This window comes from Lemur catta, chromosome 7 (assembly GCF_020740605.2).
Source record: "Lemur catta isolate mLemCat1 chromosome 7, mLemCat1.pri, whole genome shotgun sequence".
NCBI lineage: Eukaryota > Metazoa > Chordata > Mammalia > Primates > Lemuridae > Lemur > Lemur catta.
Genome location: NC_059134.1, coordinates 102,403,229 through 102,425,917, shown reverse-complemented (window position 1 = coordinate 102,425,917; position 22,689 = coordinate 102,403,229). Strand labels below are relative to the sequence as shown.

Sequence of the window (22,689 nt, the reverse complement as noted above, 5' to 3'; positions counted from 1 at the left end):
CGTCTGCACCGGGAGGCACGTGGTGCTCAGACGCGGCAGCAGCGCGAGATGAAAGCCGGCGTCAGCCTGCCGCGCGGGTCTCCAGCACCTTTCGCCTGACTCCTCCCGCCCCCAGCGCCCCTGAGCGCCTCGGTCACCACACGTGCCGGGGATGCTGCGGACGTCTGGGGAGGCTGCTGAGCGCTTGGGAGCCCCTGGGGCTGGACACTTCCCAGACACACCTCAGTTTCCTTATCTGTCCCATGGGTGGCCCGAGGGTTGAATGTGAGCTTCCTGGCACAGAACTGTCCCTGGACAAGTGCCAGTTTATCCCCGTCTCGATACCATCACCCTCCAAGGTCACACATCAGCTCAGGGTGAGCAAAACCGCCCCCAGATAAAGGGACAGTGAGGGCAGTGAGTGGGTGAGCTAATCCCGAAACTGGAGGTCTAACCCCAGATAACGTTTCCAAGGAGACGACCTTATTCTCCTCTCTCCTCCATGCCAAACAAAACAGCAACTCAACAAAAGACAAAATTCTTGTTTTGCACAGACTGAAACTCTTTTTTTTTTTTTTTAAGTGTCAAAATAAATCAGTTGTGAAATCAGAAAGTTCTATGGGACCCAGGAGGCTGCACAGAGTTCCGGGATAAAGTATTGTCGGAACATCCATCTTCCAGGACGGAACTGGCGGGAGGAGCCCCGGGCCCGTCTTAGGATTTCCACCCTGAATCCAGATTCAACCAGGACAGCATGTTCTGGGACCAGTCACACCTCTGGTCCCAATTTCAGAAGCCACCGAGAATGATGCCAGGCACAGCCCCCGGCTCATGATCACACAGCTAAACCCGAAAAGTCTCGAGGAATTCAACTCAGCGGGCCCTTTTTTCAGTTGTAAGAGAAAACGCTAGGGCCCCCAACATCTCCTGCAGGAGGGCAAGTTCCCAGGAGGAGAAGTTTATTCCAGAACCACAAACACTGACAGCTCACGGCTACAGAGGGATGTGGCTCAGATCCACAAATGCTTCTCCTGCCACGTCCCCAACGTTGCACATGCAGCCAACCATATTTTACTGAAATCACCTGAGGCAAAGCACTCAGGTAGATGCCTGCCCCCATGTGCCCATGCCGGGGCTGTCTCGGCCCTTCGAGGGAGGTCACCTGGCAGGACGGTGGCCCGGGCAGATGAGTTAATGCAAACACCAGCAGTGATCTCGCAAAAATGAACCCATTAGAGCGGCAGCCACACACCGATGGGGGCACTTGCTGGCGGCCGGGCTTGCCCAAGCTCACTGCTCTGTGGAATCTCCCCCAAGTCTCACAGCCATGCTAGGAAGTCACGACTAACATTCCCCTGATTCCATGCCAGGAATCTGGGGCTCAGGCAGGTTGGGCGGCTGGCACAAGGCTGCACAGCTACGGGTACCAGGGCCAGGTCGGGAGTAGCTCCTGAATTGCTGGTCTTCCCGCACAGTTTTATTGTTGTTATGGAAGTGAGCAGTCCCTGAAATGAACTACGTTGATTCCCCATTCCTGAACCGCCCCCTCCCACTGGAAAGTAAGTGCCATGTGACCAGAACCTTGACTGTCAAAGTAAAATTGGGCAAGGTGGATATGCCTGGCAAGTGTCTGGTACTTAGTAGGCCCTCAACGGCCAATTTTTTTCCAGCAGATACCCATTTTACAGATAAGCAAACTGAGGTCAGAACAGCTAAGTGATCTGCTCTAAACCACACAACTTTCAAGGGGCACCCGGTGTTTTCCTCCACTGAAACCCCCCCTCCTTGTCCAACGCACAGTCCACAATAATCTCAGCCTCGAAGTCATGATGGAACCTAGAAGTGTGCTGACGAGGTTTCACCTTAGTCCTGGGTTGGTGTCCATGAAATCTAGGACTTCAAAGTAATCTCTAGTGGCCAAGTCGAGAGAACCCACTATGCCTGCTCCAGTGCCAGCTGCAAGCACACACGTGCTGCCTCTCCGTGTTTGGCTGAGCTGAAATGAGCAGTGTGCTCTGCAGCAGAAATGGCCACACTCCAGCTACTTGTAACTGACACCGTGTGCATGTTTGTAGGGACCCTGCATGGAAGCCTGGGGGCAGCAAGGCAGAGACATGGGTCGTGCTTTACGTGGAAACGCATAAGCCTGCCCCATGGGACAGATCAACCACTTCACAAGGGAAGCCCAAGACCCTGTGGTGGCAAAAGCAGCTTAAGAGGCCACTGGTCATCTCGGGGCAGGAAGCAGAAAGGAGGCTGCAGGGCAGGGCCACCTGAGACCCGGGGCCAGGGAGGCTGGTCTTTACACCTGATTCCCGGAAAACCGTGGAACCTCCTGCGTGCTGAGTCTCTCTAGCATGCTGATGAGATGGCTCCCGATTCCTAGGTAGCTTCAGGACGGGGGCTGGTGGCCAGAAAGACCAAACCAAGGCTAGACGGTTGGAACTTTTGGCCTCACCCCTGAACTCCAGGAAGGGGAGAGAGGCTGGAGGCCCATCTGGATCACGGACGACAGCCAGGGATTTAATCCATCCTGCCTATGGAAGGGAGTGTCTATAAAAATCCCAAAACAATGGGGTTTGGGGAGCTTCTGAGTTGGCAAACACGTCCAACTCCCTGGGGAATGACACCCCTACACTCGGGACCGTGGTCCCTTCTCATCTGCTGTCCGTCTGTATCTGCCACAGTAAACTGGCCATAGGACACAACACCTTCCTGAGTTCTGGAAGCTGCTCCAGCAAATGGACGAACCCGAGAAGGGGTGGTGGGAACTCCTGAGTTACAGGCAAGTTGGACAGGAGTGTGAGTGACCTGGGGACCTGGCACTTGCCACTGGCATCTGGAGTGAGGGCCGTCTCGTGGGGCTAGGCCCTAACCTGCAGTTAGTGTCAGACTTGAATTAATGGTTCACACCCAGTTGGTGTCTGGAGACTGGAAAGGTGGAGTTGGGGAAGACACTGTGCCTTAGGTGTTAGGAGGGGGAAGAAAACCCTGCAGGGAGGCAGAAGGGAGCCCCATGCTGCACTCCCAGGACTCACAGGTCCTGATAACACGAGCTTGAAGCAGACCCACGGTTTGCTCACACCAAGATTTCTCTCCAACAGATTCTTTGAATCTCTAGTAAGAAAACAAATGTACAAAAATTGCACCACAGTCCAAAATTCACAGTAAAACTAGGTGCAACCTCAAGACCCCAAACTAATGTTTTCATCTGAGGCCAATTTCCCAATCCAAATGGAACTGGGAGCTTAGGTAGGGTCAGCCCCACCACCACGCCTGGGCTGCGACGCGATCGCAGGCGAAATACCTCGAGGGAAGGGACGCCCTGGCCCAGGGGCTGCGGATACTCCCGCAGAAGCCGCTCCTCGTCCAGGAACTTGCCGTCGCGCCCGTTGCTGGCCGGCTGGAACAGCCCGTAGTTCAGCACGTCTTTCAGACTCTGGTTCAACGTGCAGAGGATCCGCTGCTTCGCGACCCACACCGTGGCGTCCGGGTTGAAGCGAATGCACTTCTGCCGGGAAAAGCAAAGACGGCTGATGAGTGGCTCGGCCCCCACCCCCATCCCCATCGCCCACGTGGGACACGTGGTCAGAGACGCCCAAGCCCCGTCCACGCCTTCCTGATGGTTTTTCCGAGCTTTGGGCCCCACGGCTTTTCAGGATGAAAAGTAAAGCCCACTGGCTGCTCGCACGGAGACGTTTGGTAACTATTACAGGGAAAAGCCGAGACTGAGGCCTTGGTCTTAATCATGGGCCCAAACCTGAGGTATTCACGGTGTCTTTCTGGCGATCAATAACTTCCTACTGCCTCGGGCAGTGCCACCCCTGGCGCGACGCTCCTCAAACTCCAGCACCTGCCAAAGTGCAGATTACCCAGCCCCCTGCACCTGCCAAACTGAGGGTCTGATTCAGTAGGTCTGGGTGGGGCCTGAGAATGTGCATTTCTCATGAATGTCTCATGAATTTCAGGTGATACTCTTGCTGCCCATCCAGGGAACACACGCTGAGAGCCACAGCATGGACACATCATACTGTGACTTAATTTTAACACCAATCGCTCTTGGCCCCTTCTGACACAGGTGGACGCCTAGTCCCGTCACCTCGCTGACGGAACCTCGTCACACCACCCACCCACGCTGCCTCCAAGCAGGAGCTTCGGAAACACAGACGCCAGCCCTCCGGAAGGGTAAAGACGGGCGATTATGAGAAATCAAACATGTTGGCTCCAGAGCTAATTTTTGAAAAGGTTAAACAGTGGCGTCGACAGGGCCTACGAGCCAATCACAGACACTTCAAAAACATCACGGTGCCTCCGATAATTGGAAGGACCACAACGCAGCCGTGTGCGCGGGCCCTTCTGTGGGACGCGCCAGCGCACCGGGAAAGGCAAAAACCAGGCAAACCCACTTCCGGCTGCAACTGCCAGTTTTTGTTGAGTTAAAATTACATTCCTCTGGACAGCCGTCAGCACAGGCTCAACAGTTAGCTTTATCCGTGTGAGAGCATGCAGGGAAAAAGGTTAGACTGAAGACGAGGCTGAACCTCTCTACCGGGGGGGGTTCTGCGGGTCTGTGCCCACAGGCCCTGCCATCTGCCCGGCGGCCAGGCGGCTTCTCACTGCCGGGAAGATGATCCTGCGGCTGCCAACAGTGTGCACAGGCTCAGCGGCAGCCAGAACCCCCCACCCCTCCCCGCCCAGGAAATGGGACACCTGCACACGAAGGCTCCTGTGTCCCTCTCCAATGTCAAGGGCTGATTTCAAGTGTGACTCGCAAAGCTCCCCACAGGGCTACAAGGCTGGGTGGGACCGATTGTTCATTCTAGTAACTTGCAGTCACATAGCCTCCCCCATCCTTGGCTGAGAAGTCTCCGGAAACTCCTGGTACAACAAACAAGCTGTATTGGCCATGACCAGGCGGGGCCTCCCTTAACTCACCCGTTCCCATCTCGGGGATCACTGCCAGCCTGGCCAACTCAAGTCCCCTCAGGTCCCAACACACACAGAGCGCCGTGGGCCCTCCCTGCAGCCCAGGGACGGGACTCTGCCAGCAGGCAAGTGCTCCGGGGAGCAGTGGGCTCAGAATCGCCTCTGTGCCTCTGCGGGTGATCGCCAAGACTGGCGTCCCCGCCACTCAGCAGGCAGGGCCAGAGATGCTGTGTCCTCGCAGGACAAAGACCCATTCTGCTCCTAAAAACACCAAGAGCAACCCACTGAGAATATTCCGGAAGGAACAGGAGCTCAGAGGTCAGAAAGGCTTGGGTTTGCAACCCAACTGCACAAGCCGGCCTTGTGCTCCTGGGAAAACCTCCCAACCGGGCAGTCCTGTTCCCTCGATGAAGACCACAGCCACCACTTAGCTCGCAGGGGTGTGGGCAGGATCAGAAGGAATGTGAATGACACATGTTACAGGTTGAATCACATCCCCTACAAAGATGCTGAAGCCCTAACACCCCCGCCTTTATACTGTGAATGTGATGTATTTGGAAATGGGGTCTTTACGGATGTAGTCAGGTTAAGGTGAGGTCACACTGGAGTAGGGCGGGCCCTAACGCAACGACTATGTCCTTATAAAGAGGGAGAAGCTGGACGTAGCAAAACGCACACCGGGAGGCAGCCATGAAGGGGAAGGCAGAGCCCGGAATGATGGATCCACGAACAAGATCACAGCAAACCCAGCAGCTGGGGGACGGGCCTGGAACACGCCCTCCCTCACGGCACTCAGGGGAACCCGCCTGCTGACACCTGCGTCTCAGACTTCCAGCCTCCAGACGGTGAGACATTAAATGTCTACCGTTTAAGCCCCCAGGCTGTGGTCGGCCATGGCAGCCAGGAACTAACATATACGTAAAATCACGGGCTACCAACTGTGCCAGCAGAAAGCAGCACCACCCCCAACATCTCTGAGACAGGAGCCTCGGCTGGGTGGCACCCCCGGCTCCCAGGGAGCTCCCTTCCTCTCACCCGTGATGGGTGCTGCCCACGCGTTCACCAGTTCCAGGGAAGCCCACAATGTCGGGAGACACTGCACGAATCCTGCTTCCATTCCTCACTTACCCACCGTCGAGGGTCGCTGCCCACCAGGCAAACGCCAGTTTCAGGAACGGGCCTGGCGCAGCACGGGTGATCGAAGCGTGCCGAATGAATGAATGACTTGGGAGCCACCAAGACAGCAGTGAGAAAACCAGCCCTGGGCCACTATTTGTAGTGGTGAAAGACACATACTCAACTGTCACGTGACACAGAAAAGGTAAAAATAAATGCCACAGCAAGCTCCCTGGGGGACTCAGAGGAAGGAGTGAGTGAGCCGCCTGGTAGGGTATACACCCCAGAGACAGCTGCCCAGGGACACAAAGGGACGTTGAGAGTGGGGTGGGAACTCCAGGCTGAGGGCGTGGCACGAGGAGAGGCAGGGAGACAAAGATGGAACAGTGATGCGTCTGCCAGGCAGAGCGCCCGAGACAGCCTGTGCCTTAAGTGACCCTGTTCCCACCTTCCCCAACGTGACGCTCGGTGAAGTTCACAGTGAGGAGCACTGTATGGTCCCTCCCTCCCTGCAGCCCTGTGAGATGGGTATTCCTACACGGTGTGTCATCGGAGATGCTCTGAAACAATGGGCAATGCGCTGGCTGATGCCCAGACAGTACAAGGAGGATGACAAGGACAACCCTGGGGTCAGCAGTCCCAGCCCCTGGAGGCTCCTCTAACAGATTGCTTGGGGAAACACCTCCCTTCTCCTCAAGCTCCTGTCTGTCCAGACAGGGAGGGCCCTGTACCAGCACTGGGTGGGAGGACATGAAGATGGCCAAGACGGGACCTTACCCCTTAAGGGGCTCAGTGTCTAGTGGGACATGATGAAGATGATGGTGATGGTGGTGATGATGGTGGTGGTGGTGGTGGTGGTGGTGCTGACCATCATGCAGTGATGGTTAACATTTACTGACTCCTAATATATCAGAAACTACGGTAACTGTATTCACCTCCCCACCACAACCGTAAGTATTATTGTTGTTATAATAATGATAATATTCTTCTGCATTTTCCACGTGAGCCTCAGAGACTCCAAGTCTCCCACCCCAAGGTCACACTTTTAGAATGCAGCAGAGGTTCCACTGACACCAGGGCAAGTGTGCTTGGCTCCCGGGTCGTCCCTGCTTAGCACGACATGTTACGTTCCTCTCTCTACACATCCACGGCCAACCTCAGTGCAGGCAAAACATAAACGCCAGGAATACCTCGTTTTACAGTGGTTCACTTTACTGTGCTTCACGGATACATTTTTTTACAAATGGAAGGTCTCTTGCAAACCTGCATAAGCAAGTCTGTTGGCACCATCTTTCCAACACCATGTGCTCACTTGGTGTCTCTGTGTCGTGTTTTAGTAATTCTCATGATATGTCAAACTTTTTCATTATATCTGTTCTGGTGACCTGTGAGCAGTGATCTTTGATTACTACTGTAATGGTTTTGGGGCACCATGAACCAGGCCCATGTCAGACAGTGAACTTCACTGATAAATGTTGTGTGTGTCTAACTGCTCCACCGACCGGCCACTGTGCCCTCTCTGTCCCTCTCCTAGGGCCTCCCTATGCGACACAATATTGAAACAAGGCCAACCAACAACCCTACAGTGGCCTTAAAGTGCTCAAGTGAAAGCAAGAGGCACATGTCTCTCACTTTAAATCAAAAGCCAGAAACGATGAAGTTTAGTGAGGAAGGCACATCAAAGGCTTAGACGGGGCAAAAGCTGGGCCTCTTGTGCTAAAGGGTTAGCCTGGTTGTGAACGCAAAGGAAAAGTTTATGAAGGAAATTAAAAGTGCTAATCCAGTGAACACACGAATGGTAAGAAAGTGAAACAGCCTTACTGCTGACATGGAGAAAGTGTGAGTGGTCTGGATAGAAGATCAAACCAGCCACGACATTCCCTTAAGCCAAAGCCTAATCCAGAGCAAGGCCTTAACCCTCTTCAATTCCATGAAGGCTGAGAGAGGTGAGGAAGCTGCAGAAGAAGAGTTTGAAGCTGGCAGAGGTCGGTGCATGAGGTTTAAGAAAAGAAGCCGTCTCCAGAACATAAATGTATAAGGTGAAGCAGCAGGTGCTGATGGAGAAGCTGCAGCAAGTTATCCAGCAGATCTAGCTAAGATCACTGATGAACGGGGCTACATGAAATAACAGATTTTTCAACGTAGACAGCACAGCCTTCTATTGGAAGAAGATGCCATCTAGGACTTTCATAGCTAGAGAGGAGAAGTCAACGCCCAGCTTCAAAGCTTCGAAGGACAGGCTGACTCTCTCGCTAGGGGCTGATGCAGCCCATGAGTTTAAGTTGAAGCCAATGCTCATTTATTATTATAAAAGTCCTAAGGCCCTTAAGAAATATGTAAAATCTACTCTGCCTGTGCTCTAGAAATGCAGCAACCAAGCCTGGATGACAGCACGTCTGTTTACAGCATGGTTTACTGAATATTTTAAGCCCACTGTTGAGACCTACTGCTCAGAAGGATTTCTTTCAAAATATTATCGTTCACTGACAATGTACCCAAGAGCTCTGACAGAGACAAACAAGGAGATGAATATTGTTTTCACGCCCACTAACTAACACAGCATTCATCCTGCAGCCCATGATTCAAGGAGTAATTTCGACTTTCAAGTCTTATTATCTAAACAAACACATTTCATAATGCTAGAGCTGCCACAGACAGTGATTTGTCTGATTGGATCTGGGCAAAGTCAGTTGAAAACCTTCTGGAAAGAATTTACCATTCTACATGCCATTAAGAACATTTGTGAACCATGGGAGGAGGTCAAAATATTAACATTAACAGGAGTTTGGAAGAAGCTAATTCCAACCCTCCTGGACAATTTTGAGGGGTTTGAGACTTCAGTGGAGGAGGTCACTGCAGATGTGGCGGAAACAGCAAGAGAACTGGGGTTAGAAGCGGAGCCTGAAGACGTGGCTGAATTGCTGCAATCTCATGATCAAACTGGAGCAAATGAGCAAAGAAAGTGGTTTCCTGAGATGGAATCTAGTCCTGGTGAAGACGCTGTGAACACTGTTGAATGACGAGGACGGATCTAGAATGCCACATAAACAGTTGACAAAGCAGCGGCAGCGTGTGAGGGGACCGACTCCAGTTCCGAAAGCAGCTCTGCTGCGGGTAAGATGCTACCAAACTCCATCAGGCACCACAGAGAAACCTCATGGAAGGAGGAGTTAGTCACTGCAGCAAAGTTCACTGCTGTCGTATTTTAAGAAATTGCCACAGCCCCCAGCCTTCAGCAAGCACCACCCTGCTCGGTCAGCCGCCAAAGACATCACGGCTTTCTGAAGGCTCAGCTGATCGTCATTTTTAGCAATAAAATACTTTTTTAATTAAGACATGTACACTGTTTCTTAGACATGCTGCTACTGCACACGTAACGGTATAGTGTAATAACTTTTATATGCGCTGGGAAAACAGAAGATTCATGTCTGGCTTTATTGTGGTATTTGCTTTATAGTGGTGGCCTGGAACCAAACCTGCAAGGTCTCCACGGTGTGCCTGCATGCAACAGTCCCTGAGAAAACTGAAGAGGCTGTTGCAGGTCATTCGTGCATCAGGATAAATACTGTCTGTGTCATATTTTCCAGTTACCAGTAAATTCGCCTGTGTTGACCATTTACACTTAAAGGGGACATCATTTAATCCCCATAACCAGGATCAAAATTTAGGAGAGCAAATTTTTTTTCCAAAGAAGTGAAGTCTAGCCTCTGAAGAGCCAGCAGCATTTAAAAATAAAAACAAGCAACGCAGCACAAGCTACACCTGGAGCAGTGCCGCAGACATTAAACGTGGCTGCATCTCTCTGGGGAAAAATGCAGGGAAGAGCTGAGAAAAAGCAGCGTCCCTTCATCTAAGAACTGGGCTTCAAGAAGCACATCCGAAAGGAAACCCTCAGAAGAATTAAAAGGCACTTTGAACAAAGATTCTCACCCTGGGACAAATTCACAAAGCAAAGAACCCCTTGGAACAAGCTCCCACGCCCAGCCATGGTGGGACGGTCACTCTAACCGGGCAGTTCAACCCAAAGGGACGTGCTGACCGCCAACCCCGAGCACACAGACCGGGGCCTCAAAGGGGACCTGGACCCAGCTACCAAACCAGTAACTCTAGGGCCGACCGTCTGCTGATGATACCAAGGCCAACAATTCACCCGTTGGGGCCTCCCGCCCCGCCCACTCCTGTCCACAGTCCTGGGTCCCAACACCAGTGGCAGGAGCCCACCCGCTCCAGCAGCTCTTGGCCGCTCCCTGTCCTGCACATCCTGGGTCAGTCTGGGTCCCTCTACAGCCTCAGAGCACGTGGGTCTGTATCTGCCCCACCACCACTACCCAACGGGCCACCTCCTTTCTCACCAGGGTCACCCGGCGGCTCCTACGCTGAGTTTAGCCGCATGCCTCTCAGACCCAGGCACCATCACTGCCCTGGGACCCCAGTCCCTTCCCAATCCAGTCACTCCACTGCCGCAGGCTCAGGACCTGCCCCTGCCCCAGGGATACAGGGAAGAGCTGACCATGGTCTGGCCCCTGCCTCCTTCTCAAGACATGTCCTGCCTGCCAATGTCCCCTCCCTGCCCCATACACACACACATATACACACATGCACACACATACACATAGAGAAACACACATATACATTTACAAACAGAAACACACACAAACATGCACACACATACAGAGACCCACATACATACATATGCACATAAACATATACACACAGAAACCAACAAACACATAACCAAATAAAAACACATACATAGCACACAGAAACTAACACATACACACAAATGCACACACACAGAGGAACACATAGAAACATAAACACACAAACACGTACAGCCACACATACATATGCAAACACACGTGCACACACACGTACCCTAGTGATACCAAACCGCTCACTGGCGACACTCTGGAAACGCCAGGCCGAGCGTGACCTCGTGCACCACCTCAGCTCACTGTTCCACCCGTTCCCTTTTTGCCACCTGCAGCTACACTCGCGCTTTCCCCGCAGGGCCAGTTCTCTTGATAACGTCTCTCCGGCCTCCTGCCAGGCTGAGCTGACCACTGGGCACCCTCGCTGGAAGCCAGGGAGCTCATCCGACAGCCCACAGCAGGCTAACTCGGCTGCCCCTGCCCTCTGCCCCGTCCAGTGTGTGAGGCGCGGCCTCCCCGCCTGCCTTTCTTGTCTCCTGGGAGGGTGGCACCAGCAGTGTACTGTGTATTTTGCATTAGAAAGTCCTCACTTTCTCCTGACAAGTGGGAGTCAGTGACTGTTGCTTGTCCATCTCCTGGTGCAACACGTCGAACGCTGCGATGTCCAGATCCACCCGGAACCTCTGGTGTACCTGGGCTAACCTGGTGGCTCCAGACACAGAAAACCTGAAAGTGGATGCAGTGACATCTCCAAGACCCAAACCAGGGTCTCCTTATCCCTAAGACCTGGGTGCGGGGGTGTAATGGGAGAGGGGCTGACGCGGTCAGGAACTGCAAAGCCAACAGTGGAAGAAGGGGTTTGTGGCCAACGCCAGCCTCAAGACAATGACATGCAGCAAGGAACAGTCTCAGGAGTCCTCAGGCAGCTTCAGGCCTCTGCAAGTTTCCTCTGCACCCCAGGCCTGCGTCCACAAAAGGGAGGTGCGCTTAGTGCAGATAAACCAGCCACCTCTTCCCCACAACACGTGCCTTTTCCCAGACCTCCTCCTCCCCACAATCTCGGTCTCGGACCACTGCCACGTTCCGATTAGCACTCCTCCTAACCCCACACCGAGCTGCCTGAGGACAGGGTTTATGTCTTTTTCTTTGTAGAACCATAACGGATGCTTAGAAATGCTGATGGAATTGAACCACGCTGGACAAAACCCCAGAAATGGACTACTGCTGGGTGTCATCCAACAGGGAAGGAAGGTGTGGACTTAATAATGAGATAATGATGGGGATGACGGAGGCCACCATTTGCTGAGGACGTGCCTTGCATCAACCACACTGTGCACAGATCATCGCATTTTGTTACAGCAATGACCCTGAGAGGGGAGACTCCACCACCAAAGTTTGCAGAGCTGTAAGCGACAGAGCTAGGGTTGGACACATCGTTAAACACCAGCCCTACTGGGAACAAAGTTCAAGGTCAAGCTCAAATAAAAAGTAAAGAGAGCGGGGGAAACTTGCTTACATACTTGGTTAATGTGAGTCATAGGTATTTTGTGAGATGTAAGGCTAAAAACTGAAAATACCCAGACAGTGGGCATAAGGCTGGCATCAGAGACAGGCAGAGGCAGCTGCCTGGCCTGGGTGTGCCCCATGAGTGGAGTGTACGAGTGAGCCTGGGCTGCCCTGTAGTTACCAACAGACACTTACTGTCCCTCAGTCCTGGAGGCTGGAGTCTAAGATCAAGTGTCTTGGGGTTGGTTCCTTCTGAGGCCTCTCTCCCTGGCTTGCAGACGGCCGCCTTCTCCCTGTGTCCTCACACTGTCGTCCCTCTGTGGTCTGTGTCCTGATCTCCTCTTATAAGCACACAAGCCAGATTGGAGTAGGGCCCACCCTAGTGACCTCACTTTACCCTGATTGCCTCTGTAAAGACCCTACCTTTAAATAAAGTCTCATTCTGAGGTCCTGGGGTTAGGACTTCTACACAGGAGGGGTGGGGGAGGGGAGACTACACACTTAGCCCACAACCGCCTCTAAACACAGAGGGCCACATGCCCAAGCAGGACACGTCTGCGTTGACGACAAACTCACACGAACGACGGTAGCTCACAAAACCGATGCTGAAAAGTGCCTGCGGGGCCACAGGAGCTTCTTGGCCAAGGCTGTTTTGATGTGCAGCAACACGGCAAGAGAACCTCACGTAGGAGACTAAATTGCTTTCCAAATCTGTTTTGGGCCCTATAAAATGGCGATGATGATGATGGTTCTTTTGTGAGTTGTCGTGAGGGTGCAAGAGTGTCTAGATGAAGCTTGAAAGAATACAAATATCACACTATGTAAAACAGGGATTGTCACAGCGGGTTACCTGAAGGCGGCACGTAAAGGACCCTCAACAAACAGGCCAGAATCACACAGGCATCCTCCGGCCCCTCCGCCCCACTGCATCCGTAATTCATGCCCCTCAGGTGAGACTTACACCCACCTCACTCTTGACTTCCACCCAAAGAGCCCAGCAAAAGCCACCTGAACGAGGGGGAGGGGGCTGAGCACTTGGGGGTAACAGCCCCTAGGGGACCCTCCCCATCCAGGACCCAGAGCCGGAAACACAGGCCCCAGAGAGAATACGGACCCCAGCTCTGCAGATGCTCACAGCAGCACTTAGAAAGAACTTGGGGAATCCTGAAAGCGATCGGAGCTCTGAGCACGTCGTTCATTACCGAGACGTACGTGCATTCCGCATTCAAACCCTCCACTGCAGCTACAGCTTGTGTCTCCGTCAGCTTCTTCACGATGCATTTTTAAAGACCCATAATAAACACAAGCTTAGCCGAAGCTGTTGAAAGGCGCATTTAAGAGTCTTCTGGCCTTTAACAGCTGTTCATCTGCAATCTGCATATTTGCACACTTCTGAAAAATAGCCCACACCAAGGTCAACCTAAACTGTAATTGGGTTATTTCCGAATGCAATTGTCCCAGTGAAATAATACTTCTTGCTGTGGACAAAGACCCATCAGACTAGTACTCATCGTAGCAAACACCAGAACACATGAAGCCTAAAGCCAGGGATTTAGGGGTGACAGGGAAATGCCGGGTGACCTTGATCCTGAAGGACAGCTTGACCGGAGGATGCTGAAGTCCAAGAGTCAGGCTAGTACTTCTGCATCTTTAAATTCTAATAAAGGATAATGCAGCCATGGAATCGTTTTTCCAATTAGAACATTTTTCAAATAGCAGCCACTGGGTGCTGAGGCGCAGTGGGAGGCAGGTAGTATCTCCTGGCAATTTTTACGGGGCTGCGTCGTCGTCTCTGCTATCGTCAAGGTGACACTAAACTGAGAGACACTGCTTGGGTTCTGCCAGTGACTCGTGTTCTCCTTGGAGGCGAGTTAATTTTCCTATTTTATTAGCCGTGATTTCAGACAGAGCCATCGCAGAGCAGAGGATCAGACGCCAGCCAGAGAAGTCAGTTCAGAAGGAATAAACTGGAGCGAGTGACAGGCGTGGGGGCGGGGAGTAATCAAATAGTCCTGACTGCAAACACAAAGCGCTCACTGTGTGCCTGCAGCCCGGCACAGTAAGCGCATCAAACACAGCATCTTCTCACTACGTTCTCCGTGAGGCAGGTATCAGACCCCACGCCCAAAGAGGGACACTCCAAAAACTTCAGGACGGTTCCAGAGCCACAGAGCTGCAAGAGGAGCTGAGATTATGGGGGCCCTAAAGGCCGAGCTGGGTCATTTCAGCTCCATCTGGGATCTCTATTCTCTCTAGGGTCTGTGTTTCCAGCTCTGGGTCCCGGATGGGGAGGGTCCCCTGCCCAGACAGAGCCACGGATCAGGAAGATTAACCCAGCAGGACGAAGGTCATGAAGCAGATCACAGATGCTGCTAGGACCAGAGATGCTGCCCTGTGTCCACCCGGAAAGGAGGGCGTGCGGGCAGGGGTCAGAGCTGGGGGAAGCTGAGTCAGAGAGAGGGAGGGGGGCTGTGGACATCCGATCACAGAGCAAAGGTGCTGGGAAAAAGCCTCACCCTTGGATTTAACGCAGGAAATTAAATATTGATGAGCCAGGGCCCTGGTAGTGCCACCTTCTGGGTGATTCTCATCAGCCAGGGACACCAGGGCAGGACACAGTTGCTCCCGCCAGCACAGCCCCTGAACCAGAACCGTCTCCCCACAGCGTGGGGTTTGCAGAGCTCTCCTACAGGATACGCAGTAATTCCAGACCAAAGCCACTTTCCCTGGATGTTATGTTCTCAGAAATTTAAGTAGCATTAATGCTAAGCTCAACCAGACGAGCGCACCAAGGCAGACGTCTGTGTATAGACTGTGAGCCACATGCCAGGCCAATCTCGCTCTGGTCTAAAACTTTAACCTAATGTCTAACAGAGGAAGGTGCGGCATAGAACCCTTACGCACACAAAACCGACTCTGGTCAAGTAGTCTTTTGCTTTGGAAAAATGATACATGTGCAAATGAAGTCCTCCTCAGCCCTTAGCAAGCATGCCACACGGGATGAACGGTGACCAATGTGGTCAAAGTTTGACTTCCCTGGAACCTCTCAGGGGAGGGCCCCAGGGCCTCACCCTTTGCTTTAAACAATTTACAACTCATCGATTTCCTGATTAGAAGTGTAAAGTGTAAGGCCGGGCAGGATGGCTCATGCCTGTAATCCTAGCACTCAGGGAGACTGAGGCAGGAGAATCACTTGACGTCAGGAGATTGAGACTAGCCTGAGCAAGAGGGAGATCCCGTCTCTACAAAATATAGAAAAATTAGCCAGGCGTGGTGGCGCGCACCTATAGTCCCAGCTACTGGGGAGGTTGAGGCAAGAGGATCACTTGAGCCCTGGAGTTGAAGGGTGCAGTGAGCTGTGATCATGCCACTGTGCTCCAGCCTAAGTGACAGCCTGGGTGACTCTGTCTCAAAAAAAAAAAAAAATTGTAAAGTGTAAAGCACTCCACGTAAGGACAATGAGGCTGGTCATTGTTGCCATGTTACAGGGAAAAGGCAGGCAGAGTGCAGTCTGCATGGGGGCGGGGAGGGCTCTCTTTGGCCATAGCAACCAATTACTGAAAACACAAAGAAAAACAGATGTCACATCTTCCATCCCTCCAAAAGGTGATCCAAGTGCATAATATTACAAAGGACACAGCAGGGTCACTCAGAATAGACACCAAAGATCCCAGACATGTTAATATTTCTGTAATCAAAAGGAGGAGCAGATGGATGGAGAAATGGTTGGCTGGATGGATGGAGGAGGGATGGATGATAGATGACTGATGGATGATGGATGACTGATGGGTGGATAATATCAATATATCAACAATAGCAATACAACATCAATAAAGACAAATTGGAAATACGTAAGGCCAAGTGAAAAAACAGTTCTGAATGGCATGCCCAATATGAAAACAAGTATTTATATATATGTGTGCATCTGTGTGCGTCTGTGTGTGTGTGTGTATATATATATTTTTTAACCCAACACCACAATACTACCTAGCGATAATTGACATGTACAAAAAGACAGCAGGAGACAAGAGACATTCACACTGAATTCCCGGCAGTGTTTGCCTCCGAGGAGAGGGGACTAGGGGAACAGGATGAGGACGATTTTGACTGTATCAGTAACGTTTCAACCCTAAGATTAAAAAATGGGAAAGTGTTAATTAACAACTGTCAATTCAGTGTAACAGATACACTAGTGTTATGATATTATTCTTGATATTTTTCTGTATTGCTAATGTTTTCTAAATTTAAAGGAACACAAGACAGCCTTTTAAAAGCATCAAACCAAGACCTGAGACCTTCCCCAGCCTCCGGGGCCTCCCGGTCGGGGTGAAGTCGGTCAGTCGGTCAGGAGCCATCCGTGGGTCTCCACCTCTCCCTGCACTCCCATCCCCAGCCCCACTTCCCTGGATTCTTGCAGGAAACTCCTAACAGCTCCTACTTCCTTCCCTCTTTCATGCAGAGAAGCCAAGATCATCCTTTCCAAATACAAATAAGGTCACGTGCTCTGTACCAAACCTTTGCTCAAACAAGCAGAATCACAGCCCTTTGCCGTGACTCTGCGCACCTGGGCACCCCCTCCTACCTCCCCCTGCCAGGTGCACCTGCTCCGGCCAGCAGCCTGCATCCTCCCCTGCTGATTCAATGCACCAAGTTCACTCCTGCTCAGGCCGGCGGCCCCTACGCACACCTCTGCTCGGAAGGCTCTGGGTAAAGACCTTTGCCAAGTTGACGGCTCCTCAACCAGGGCTCAGCTTAGCTGTCACCTCCCCACCCCACGGAGGCAAGGGCTTAAACGATTCACTCACTCTCTAGCCAGACATTTAGCGCCCACTCAGTGGCACTGGCAGACAAGGCAAAAGGATGGGACGGATGCCCTCACAGAGGGACACTGACCCAGAGTCCCCCAGGCGCTTAACTGTGAAACCGCATCTGTGAAGAAAGAGACCGAGAAAAAGCAAAGGAGCCAGGAAAATCTTCGGGAGGGTCCGCCCAGGTCAGGGGAGGACGTGATCTGGATCCTCAAACCTGCGAGAAGTCACAGGAGGGTTGTACACAACCTGGTGGCAACTGTGTGCACGTGACAAGAATCACCTCCGGCGTCGTATGCTGAGAGGAGAGAGTCTGTCTTGGTCGTCCGAGAGAAGGATGATGGTCAGAGGGGTAGGGTGGGGACACGGGGACAGGAGGTGACAGGCTCAGCAGGGCGTTAGAAGACAAAACAACGAGACTTGGGAATACAACCACCGAGGCGACTCCTGCATTCTGCTCCAACGACTGAGCCAAAGGTCCTCACAGCCAAGAAATGGGAGCACCCCACCGAGCAGCAGCTAGGGATGGATTAGCAGCACGTGGCCGGCCCGTGTGGCAGGACACTACTCGGCGATAACGAGGGTGTGGTTCTGATAACCACCTCGATGCCGATGGACCTCAAAACCACGGCACCGAGCAGGAGCAGCCAGACACGAAAGGCCACACGCGTGCCGCACAACCCGCTCACGGGACTCATCTGCAGCAGGCGAGCAGTGGACAGGAAGCAGGTGGGCGGTTTGGGGCGCTGGAGGCGGGAAGAGGTTTAACAGCGGACTGGCCGGAGGGAGCTTCTTGGGGTGATAGAAACATCCCACAGCTGGATAGTGGTGACAGTGGCACAACTCAGCAAATGTACTAGAAATCACTGAATTGTATAATGTACTAGAAATCACTGAATTCTATTCTTAAAATAAGTGAATCTTATGGTTTGTAAATTACAACTCAACAAAGCTTTCTGTTTATTTGGTTTTTTGGTTTTGTTTTTTTAAAAAGGTAACCACTACCTGAGAGAGAAACTAACAGCAGAGCCAGGTGCGGGGGCTCAGAGAGAAGGGCGGGGCCACGGCGTCGGCTTTGCACAGCGTGAGCTGAGCAGCATCTGAGCCCCAACTGACGAGGTGTCGAGAGAGATGAGGTCCGGCCCCCAGAGGGGATGTCACAGCCGGAGATGTGGCCGTGGACGCCACTCGGACGGAAGTGGTGGTGAGAGGGCCCTGGGTGTGGGAGGAGGAGAGCCGGGCCGCCGGCACTGGGGGGTCAGGAGGCGTCCCTGAGCCGCAGGTGAGAGATGAGCAGACAGTACAGGGATGGAGTAGAGGACAGCAGGGATTCTGGAAAAAGGAGTCCTGCTGGGATGCAAGGTGAGGCACAGGCAGGAGCCGGAGCCTGGGCGCTGGGACTCTGGCCATAGGGAGCCGGGAGCGGCCACCTCTGCCCAGAGCCTCCCTGCTTGTCCCTTACCGCTTACCCAAAAGATGCCGCAGAGAGCGCAGCAGAAGGGAAACCCGACCGCAGCCAGCTTTCTACCTGGAAAAATCCATCCTGGGGAGTCAAGGACAAACCTTCCTGAAGCAGAATTGAGGGGCTGCCACTTACGATTCACGGCCACCCAAGCTGCCACTTTTCCGGAAGCGTGGATTCCATCCACTCCTGGAAGACAACACACAGCTCCACCTCCCAAGGGGCCAAGAGTAATGACTTAGACACACGCACAGCAAAGCGTTCACATGGAGCTCTGGAAGGTGACCAACCGTGCCCACACTGGCCTTCCAGAACCCTCTCTCATGACAGTGGTGCCCACTGGTCTTTGCGGAATGGGGGGCCGGCAGTAGGGCCTTGACTCGGACGGGATGAGGGGAGGTGCAACACTTGCCAAGACAATGGGGTCCTCCTACAGTCAAAAGCACAGGGAACCCCAGATACAAACAACAGATATGACAGTAACATGCCTGCGACAAAAAGAACGAGGGGACTAAAACCTGGAGGAGGAGACAAAACCACTCTGCTCCTGGAGTCCCACCTTGACCCTCAACGACAAGCAGAAGGGCCCAGGTCACCTGAGAATCAAGCATAGCCAAGAGTCCACTTGAGGCAGGTGCTCAACTAGGGGGCGGGGCAGGCACCGGGGTGAGAGGGCAGAGACCCCCACCCCCGTGTGGCCAGGTGGGGGCTGCTGGGGGTGGGGGAGACTTTGAGTGTGTGTGTTAGAGACAGAGAGAAGCGGGGAGGGGAGGGGGATGGCAATAAACCGTCTGCGAGGGGTCAGGGTAGCGGCTGAAACACTTTCTCCTAAATGAAATATCCAACTTGAAGATGCATTTATTTAATAAATGGAAGCATCGATTAAAGCATAAAAGGGGACACTCATTTTCCTGAAGCCTCTGCCAGAGGAGGGCCAGGCCCCCACATCTCCACAGCTCGCTCAGACCCTTGGGCTGACGGCGTCAGCTGAGCCCTGGGTGCAAATCCTCAGGGAGAGGCAGATGCGGGGCCAATGTCGACGTCGTACACACCCCAGGGGACCCGAGGGGGCGCTGCACTGCCATCGTATTTTCCTCTGCACTCTGCTCCTGATGTGACACTCAGCACGGGTTACAGACCCAACTGCTGTGCGCCTCAGTGCCAGCCTCGTTCCTGCTCCTCCAGAAACATAAATAACAGGACTCACCACAGTTTGTATCGATTGGGGCACATGCCGCTTTTTAAAATGCCAATTGCATGTTGGGCACCAGCACTGTGCACAGACTGCACTGGAGAGAATGCAGACAGACGCCCTCCCCGTGCCCAAAGCCCACCCGCCACGCCCCGCACGGCCTGGTAAGCCCACCTGCCCAACCCGAGCGTGCCTGAGGCGGGGGGCTGCAGGAGGCTCCCACTCCAAGGCGTAAAGCTTCAGTCCCACCAGGGCTGTGAGGCTCGGAAACAGCAGACAAGGGGCAGCCCCTCGGGCACCGTCCCTGGCGGGCGGGCACAGGGCCACGGTGCCAAACTCGCTCGGCAGCTCCTGCTCTGCTCCTCCGGGCAGGATTCCAGGAACTGTCTTGTGTCCCAGCTACACAGAGGACACAGCGCCACAAGGGACTTCACGTGGGAACAATGTCTGCTTTGTTGCTGACAGCTCACACCCGTGGGATTTCTGGTCGCAGCCTCCAGGGGCTTTGTTTGTCTTGAACAAAGTGAAGAGAAGTGGTCCTCAGAAGCTTCCAGAAAGTCATGCTCCAGAGAGTAGAGACTAAACCCCTAGAAGGAACTCTCAATTTCCTTTCACGAAGATCTGTCGTAATTCTAGGCCTGGGGAGGTGTCGTCCATCAGTCACTCTCAGCAGGTGCAGCGGCTGCTCTGGCCGCACTGAGTCGCCCTCAGGACCTTCCCTCCCTTCCCGACAGCCTCGGCCCGGCTGCTGATGGAGCATCGCGATGGCTCGGGTGGCCTTTCTCTCCTCTGTGGCTGTGGGGGCCTCCCGAGTGTGGACAGTGCCAGCAGAAGGACTGGCACCCTTCTGGGAGAAAGACAACGGGACAGACACTTCACGGGGCTCGCTGCGTACCCAACACTGCAGGACACCAGCCTGCACCCCACTTCACCAGTGGGGTTTCTCCCCCAGCAGGTGGGAGCCAAGATTCAGAGACCTGCAGCTCCTCACCCAAAGGCCCTCGGGGAACAGTGGGGGACCGGACTCTGATCCACCCCAGGACGACGGTGGCCCAGTGCTGTCTCCCACACACTGCTGCCCACGGGCACCTTCCTGCAGTGAATTCAACCCACAGGTGCGCGTCAGGTGCAGGTGCCAGGCAGGCAGTGGGCACACCCAATGCCACATCCCAGGGCTGCCTTCCAGCAGTTTCGAGGCCCAAGGCGTGGGTCCCCAGACACCTGCCCTGCCTCTCACTAGCTCTGGAGTCCAGTTCTTCACGTAGCCATCTATAAACATCTGTAATCTGCCCCGCGACTGGGAGGGAGGAGCTGGGGGCTCCTGGAGGGCCAGCTGACGTCTGTTTCTCCATCCAGCTGCGGGTCACACACTGCGTCCCCTTTCAGCCCTGAAGACACACGCCCTCTGTCCAGGTGTGTCGTGTTCCAACAGAAAGGCTCACAGATGCTACTACCCCGAGGCTGCCACAAGAACTCCAGGAAATGATGCACACAGACACCTTAGTACAGTGTCCGGCACACGGTAACGTTCCGGAAGTTCTTAGCACAGTTGCAGGACGCTGGTTTCCCCGCGTGGGGAATGTGCCCACAGGGACGTACAGCGTTAGGATCAGCGCCCAACATAAGCCACTTCCTTTGGCTTCCCAATTTGGACCGTCAGGCGTAGGGTCTGGGACCCAAGAGCAGAGCTTCCCGGTCCCCCCGTCCCGCCCTCTGCTATCGATGAACAACACCAGGACACGGGATTGAAGGATTAAAACCCCACAGCGCAAGGAAGGCTCAGACTGACGGTGGTTACAGGTGTCCCTGCCACTGAGAGGTGCAGTGTCCAGGGGCCGGGAGGGTCGGGCCAAGGGGACCAAAATATAAAAGCCACCCCAAAAAGTATCCCAAGTAGAAAATGAAGCACAACACAAGCCAGAAACATCCCTCTCACCCACAGAGCAGCAGACTTTGTGTGTGTGTGTGTGTCTGTGTGCGTGCAGCTGTGCGTGCAACCAGCCACTTGTTCACCAAGCCGCTGCCCTTTCTTTCACTGCTGGGCTCGGAGCTGAACTGCCCTTCCAGCCTCCCCTGCAGTCAGGTGCAGCCTCCTGAGGGAGCCAGGGAGGGTGGGGAGTGACGTGCTCCCTAAGTTCTCTCTTCCCTCCCTCAGCTTCCAGGCAGACACAGAGGACCCCACGCAGGACTCCAGGGCTCCAGGGAACGGCATGGCCACCGAGTGGAAGCAGCCTGGGTCCCTGAATGTCTGCGTGGATCAGAACTTCCCACCTCTTCACCCTGCCAACCCTGGTGGACTGAGAACAAAGAAATAAAACATCTATGCGTCAAGAGCCTGAGATCAGGAGGTCTGTTTATTACAGCAATTGTCCTAATTTACCCCAAATAATACAGGAAGAGAACACAGTGGGGGAAAAAAATGCAATAAAAAATGAAAACAAATCCCAGCTTTCCAGTGTGTCATAATTGTTTAACTTTACAGATGTACTTGGAAATGGTAACTTGAGTGGCAAACAATTACTATAGTTCAGCATTTCCTTCACTGTCTTTCTCTCCTTTTATATTCAAATAAAATAATGTTACTGATGTTCATGTATTGACGGTGTGTGTGGTTTGCGCCTGCGATGACCAGGGCGTCCTGTCTGCACGCACGTCCCGCACGACCTGCAGCTGTCTGGACAGGGCTTCCGGAATGACATGCACCAAACGTCGACAGTGACCGCCACATCTGGGACTGGCATTTGCACCTTCCTGCTGTACTTACATTCCTTCTTGTAGTCGTTTATAACTTTTGTAGGAGATGTTAAATGACAAAGAAGAAGAAAGAACACCAAAACACCACACCCACCCTCCTGAAAAGCCACTCGGTGCTACCAGGGTGGCCCCTCAGGTCTGCAGCGTTGCCAGATCAGTTCTGGGGCAGGTCCCCCAAGCTTTCCCTAAAGGCGAAGCCACCTGGCTGATCTCGCTCCCAGAGGACAAGTGTCAGCACCACCACGTCCTCAGCCCAGTCAGTGCCCCCTCCCAGAGACAGCCTCAGGCGCTGAG

At 53.4% G+C, this 22,689-nt stretch overlaps 1 protein-coding gene across 1 annotated transcript in view; it reads right to left on the bottom strand.

The window, feature by feature from the left end:
• LOC123642167 (SH3 and multiple ankyrin repeat domains protein 3-like) overlaps positions 1-22,689 on the bottom strand; it is a 322,145-nt gene that overhangs the window by 258,205 nt on the left and 41,251 nt on the right. Inside the window, exon 3 of the mRNA XM_045557074.1 lies at positions 3,287-3,490. Within this exon, the coding sequence (XP_045413030.1) occupies positions 3,287-3,490 (204 nt within the window). The remainder of the gene's footprint in view (positions 1-3,286; positions 3,491-22,689) is intronic.